This window comes from Pelecanus crispus, chromosome 5 (assembly GCF_030463565.1).
Source record: "Pelecanus crispus isolate bPelCri1 chromosome 5, bPelCri1.pri, whole genome shotgun sequence".
Classification (NCBI taxonomy): domain Eukaryota; kingdom Metazoa; phylum Chordata; class Aves; order Pelecaniformes; family Pelecanidae; genus Pelecanus; species Pelecanus crispus.
Genome location: NC_134647.1, coordinates 53,882,078 through 53,887,807, shown reverse-complemented (window position 1 = coordinate 53,887,807; position 5,730 = coordinate 53,882,078). Strand labels below are relative to the sequence as shown.

General features: G+C 49.2%; 1 protein-coding gene across 1 annotated transcript; it reads right to left on the bottom strand.

The window, feature by feature from the left end:
* Window positions 1–256: 256 nt before the first annotated feature.
* Window positions 257–1,423, bottom strand: LOC104036154 (uncharacterized). Its single transcript, XM_009489681.1, has one exon. The coding sequence runs from the start codon at window positions 1,421–1,423 to the stop codon at window positions 257–259; it is 1,167 nt and encodes a 388-aa protein (XP_009487956.1).
* Between the last annotated feature and the right edge of the window lie 4,307 nt (window positions 1,424–5,730).

Here is a 5,730-nt window from a genome sequence, read left to right as displayed (position 1 = left end):
CAAGTCTCACATTTCATTACTCAGTGGTAATTAGGTTATTTTTTCATACAAAGCCCGTTTAAAGCCAGTGAGTGCAATCTCTACGAGTACAAGTTCCAGAGATCCCCATGATACAGTGTTCCCTATCAGCTACTGCTGGGAGCAGGTCTGGACTGGCCAGAGCACATGCAGTGGAGTGCTTTCTGCAGCCCAACCGAGCAGACCTCATTCAGGTAAGAAGTAACCAAGGAGACTGCAATCACAAATTAACTAAGAATTAAGATTTGTCCAATTTGTGCGTGCGCTCATGCCTCCGTAGGGTACCTGACTCGGTGAAGGAATGACCACAGTAATTGCAGGAGTAGGGCTTCTCTCCAGTATGGATGCGGTGATGGCGCTGGAGCGATGCCAGCCGGGTGAACGTCCCTCCGCACTCCTCGCAATAGAAGGGGCGCTCCCCAGAGTGAGTCTGCTGGTGTCTTTTCAGCCTGAGCAGCTGGACGAATGCCATGCCACATTCCTGACACTTATAGGGCTTGTCTTGTCGGTGGATCACCTTGTGTTTGGAAAGCAGGTTAGGCTTATCGAAACCTTTGCCGCACGTTGGACAGGCATAAGGTTTATAGTCGTCTTCCTCAGACTTTTGGTTTTCTGCACAAGGCTGATCAGTGTACTCAACAGTGTGTTGGTTACGGTGCACTATCGACCAGGGGTTCCTAGCCATGCCGTTTCCCAAGATCACCATGGAGCGCTCTATCTTGTGCACATTACGCAGGTGCCTCCAGACATCAGCTGTGCGAATGAAACCCTTGTCACACTCTGGGCATTTGTGTGGCCTGTCACTAGAATGAATGAGCTTGTGCATTCGCAAGTTTGCCGCACGGAAAAACTCTTTGGCGCAGATGGGACATCGGTATGAGTTTTCCACAAGGTGAGTTCGCTTATGTTCCTGCAGCTCACTCATACCCTGGAAAGAGGAACCACACTTCTTGCACCGATACGGCAAAGCTCCCTCAGAGACAGGCTCCAGGTCCTCATCAAACACATCAGCAAGAACGGTGTTTTCGTTATCATCACATAGTCTCCTCCGTGGTTTCTTGGACCGCTCAGAGGAACAGCGCTCTAAATCTTTATCTTCACAATGCAGGTCAAAGTTGGTACTGGAGGGGACAAATACCCCAGCAGTACTCTCACCTCGTTTCTGGTAGTAGGTCTCATAGGTTTCTTTGTCTTCACACTGCAACTCTGCAGGAAGTTCCTGCTTACCTGAAGGTCCAGCAGAGTTGCAACGAGGACTGCATGTCTGCGAGTAATTCATGTTTACCTCCTTCTGGAGGCTAGATGTGTGGCCCACCTGCTTAGTGGTCTTTCTGGAATAATTTGAATGCTTCTCACCTGTGTCACAAATGTTATTCTCAGAGTCCCAGTCCACATTCACATCCATCCTCTGAAGTGTATGCTGTATTAATCTGCAGCTCATCGATGATGTGTATACCAAGAGCTTCAGGTCTTTCGTGGTAAGTCCATCGCATTCTCAGCTCTCTTTACACTCCTCCCTAGAAAATAAAACACTCATTTTATCAGTGATTTTTCTGATATTAACATAAGATAAAGTTATCACAGTGAAGATTTTTTCTGATTAAAGGAATGGGACAGGCTATTAGTTATGCAGTAGGGGAAACAGAATCACCTACTATTATATATGTAGAAAATACACATTCAGCATACAAAATGCAGAATACGTTTAATGAAGTTAAATCCTCCATCATAATTCAGCCTTCGCTACAAATATAAATTGGTAATTTCCATTTTAAATTCACCTAAAGATGAGAAATCTGAACTTCAGAAATCTGGGGTGCAAACACTTTTCGGCAAAGTCCTACACCACAGCTGCCCCCCCCCCGATCTTTTTCCAAGGATTCATGCTTAATCCTTGGTTTTACCTTGCTAAATACGAACGAGGAGCACCAGTCACAAGGTATTTTCTTTCAGAAACTAGTTAGGTAACGCAATGAGTCCCAGAAACTGTGTCAGTCAAACAGCCAAAACCAGAAGCAATGTACATGAAGCGGGGTCTGGAGAGCTCGGGAGTGCCTTTGGCCTCCCATCCTGACCAGCATTTTTGTAACCGTCTTAAGGATATTTGGGGTCCCTGTGCCACTACCAGCTAGCACCAAGACATAATGCAAGGAAAGGCATGAAAGAGCTGTCCAGAAAGCTTACTGATAGTCCTCCCAGGCTTCAAAGCACAGCTAGTAATCCTCCAGAGCTGGCCCACTGAAACAGCTTCAAATTCTCTGGGTAAACTCCCTTTGCAGAGCAGCCTGGCTGGCAGAAAATATGAGCAACAGTAATTGGTCAGAAATACCTGTCTGAGTCACAAACTTTATTGTGCATAAGATGCTTTTGTTTATGCCATACCAAAGCATGGATTCGCAAGAGGTTTTCTAGACTTGTCGCAGCAGCCTCTGTTGACAGCAGCTCCAACAGGGAGCTTTCACTCACCTGGTCTAAACCTGCATTCACACTGAACTGCTAGTCTAAGCTCAGAAATTGCATTTTCCCCATCCTGATGGGTACATTGGCTGCTCCTCCGACCCCCACCTTCTCCTCTGCACCCACTTTTCATATTCCCTTTACTCCCACTGTTTCTGCACTTTCCTCTTAACTGCTTTTGTCTGTGTAAGACTTCTCTGAATACAAGTGCACGTATATATAAAAACACATATATGTAAACATGTACACACTTCTGTATTTCCATGCGTACACAAATATAAAGCTTGTCGATTTAGTTTCAGTAGGTTTAAATAGTTATAAAGGCACTATAGCAATATGCATTGAGTGAAAGGTCTTATTCACATCTCAGAAAGGCCAGCTTCATTCGAGACACAAGCCGCGCTTTCTTCTGCTGCGATACAGAAAACAAGCGGAATTAGTCTTCTTCATTAGTCACTGCCTGGAACAGAATGGCTCAAGTCACCCCCCAACTTCAACCATTCCCATTAATTTAATAACGCATGGCGCAGAACAGGAACCTTTCCTCACCTCCTGCGAGGGGCTGAGCACCTCCAGCAGCACACCGCCGGCTCCCGAGCCGTCTCACCCATCTGCTGTTCCCTTTGTTGAAGAAAAAAACTTTTCACGGGAGGCTGGCACTGCTTGGCTCAAGAAAACTCCCTAACAAAGGCCCGTCCGGTTTCCACGGGGGGGGGTGGGGGGGTGGGGGTGGTAATATTTAAATCACGACGTAGGCTTAAAAATATTAAATAAAACCGAAGTAAATGAATCATAAAAAGATATTTGTTTGTTCCAGGCAGGATGAAACCCCGAACTTTTCCCGGTGGCGCAGGGGGGGCCGCCCCCTCCGCAGCGGCCGGTGCCGCGCACGCCGCTCCCGCCCCCCCCCCCCCCCCCCCCCCCCCCCGCTGCGGCGCGGCCGCCGCCAGCTCCCGCCCTACCGCGGGGCCCCGGCTCCGGTACCGCGGCCCCCGGCCCCCGGCCACCCCGCAGCCCCTCGCGCCGGCGCGGAGCCCCCCCGGCGGCGGCGGCGCAATGGCGGCGCGGCGAGGCCGGGCCCGCAGCGGCCGGCGGCTGCCAGCAGCGGGGCGGGACCCGGGCAGCTCCCCCCCCGCCTCCGACGCCGGCCCTGGCTCCGGCAACGCCGACCGGGGGTGGGCCGGGACCCCCCCCCCCTCCCGGCTCCGGCGCCCGTTTCGAACTGCGGCGGCCGGCGGGGCCGGGAGGTGCGGAGAAACATCGCGGGGGGGGGGGTGGGGTGTCAAGAGTTGGCCGACAGCGAGCAGGTGCCCGTCCCACCGCTCCTGCCGAAGGGCCCTCCCGAACCCCCAGTGCCCCGGGGGACCGGAGCCTTCTCCCCAGCTCCAGCCTGCAGCTGGTTTGTTTTGTTTTGGTTTTTTTTTTTTTCTTTTTCCTCCCCAATGGCAATAACTGTGCGTCTTCCCGCAGAAGTTTGGCGGCGACTGGATTCGCTTTCAAGCTTTGCTCCGTCGGAGGAAACGGGCTCTGCTCTTGTAAGGAAGGCTCTGTCCACGTCCCCCAACTTCTGTGCCTCACCTCCGACTTGAGCGAGTATTTCTTCACCCCAAGTGCCCAGAACTGCACTGTGTATCTTCAGCAAAGTCTCACCAGGGCCTTTCACAGCGGCACTATTTCCTTATTCCTAGTGGAAATCCTTTGCCCGGCACATCCTAGGAGCCCATTCGCCTTTTTCAAAGCCACAGTCCGTAGGCCTTCGCTGGCTCCCTTCCTCCATCCCTTATAGCTGATAACCTGCCAGTTTGGAGCAGAAATTTTCACCATTTCTCTATGGCCATTTCTGGAAGACTTCTCATTCTCCTGTGGCTCTGCAGCCCTCCCTCCTGTTCATACTCCCTGTCAACACATTTCATTCCCACATGCCCATTTTTACATTCCCATCATTAACATAACTGTTCAACAGCAGTCATCCAAGGTCCAATCCCCCAGGAGCACCGTTGGGAAGCTCCCAACAGCTTCTGTTCAACTACAACCAGTGGTCCCTGACCCAGTCCCCTCAGCACTCTGCATTTGTACCCCCGTTAACTGTACTGACCAGTTCGGTGCTTCCTGCAGCCGAAACTACTCTCCAACACCACCGTGCAATCTCACAGAGGTTGCTCCTGCTTTTAACGCTGCAGTTACGTTGCACACTGGACAGCTAGGCAAAACTCTCACTTTTGGAAATGGGCTTCTACAATTACCAGCAAATACAGAATTGAAATTAAAAATGAACAAGAGTGTACATTACTAGCAAAATATGCAAATACGGCATATAAAAACACTCAATGTTCTGCTTTTTTGTGATCTCACAGATCTCTCTAAAAATAAACACAAAACCAGAAACTACTCTGCTGGGAGTTGAGGGTGAGGAAAAGAAACATACCTACTCCTTTCACACAGAAAAGCGAGCTACTTTTGAGAGCACAGTAAGTGGCAGTTCAGTTTCTTCAGATTAGGCAGTTAAAAAATAAATTAGCAACATTCCTTTAATGACAGTCCTTGAATCCATGAGAAACCCACATGCTGCTTAGTATGGCAAACCTTGCAGGGAAAGAACCGTCTCATTCCAACTCTCACAAACTAGGAAAAAAACTCAGATGATTTTCATTATTTTTATTATCATTTTTCTGAATTTAAGATTCTTAGATGTTTCTTACTACAAAGCAGTAGGCTGGGCAGGGTAAAGGCTTTCTTCCACTGAGACACAAGACCCACGGAATCAGATACCCCTTGCACCTCCCTTATGGAAGACAAGCACACAACCCTGCTCTTGTTCATCAGTTCTCGTAAAGAAAACTCAAGTAGTATAGAAGCACATACAGCACCAATACCTCCACAGCCAAGCATGCTTGTGCAGGGTGCAGATGATAAAGAGCCATTTTTTAAAAATCCAGATCATGGTTTATTACAGCTAATGCATTAAAACATGAGAGGACGTATGGAGAAAAGAGATGGATGAGTTGTTCTGGCCAAGTGGGCTGTGCAGCCTAACTGACACTTCTGCAAATCCAGCACCAGAGGATTGTGATAATCTAGACAGCAACACCATAACTTAGAGACCACAGGCGCACAAAAGCTCTAATTTAACATGTCAGTCTTACAAGTGTAGATGCCCAGATGAGTCCAGCTAGTCTTGATCACATCCAACAACTGCACACCTATTTTGACTTCAACTGATACAATGGCAGCATTTCCTCTTGCAGCTGCCAAGGA

Coding starts and splice junctions, on each gene's coding strand:
- LOC104036154 (XM_009489681.1), bottom strand. CDS start 1,423: ATGGATGTGAATGTGGACTGGGACTCTGAGAATAACATTTGTGACACA.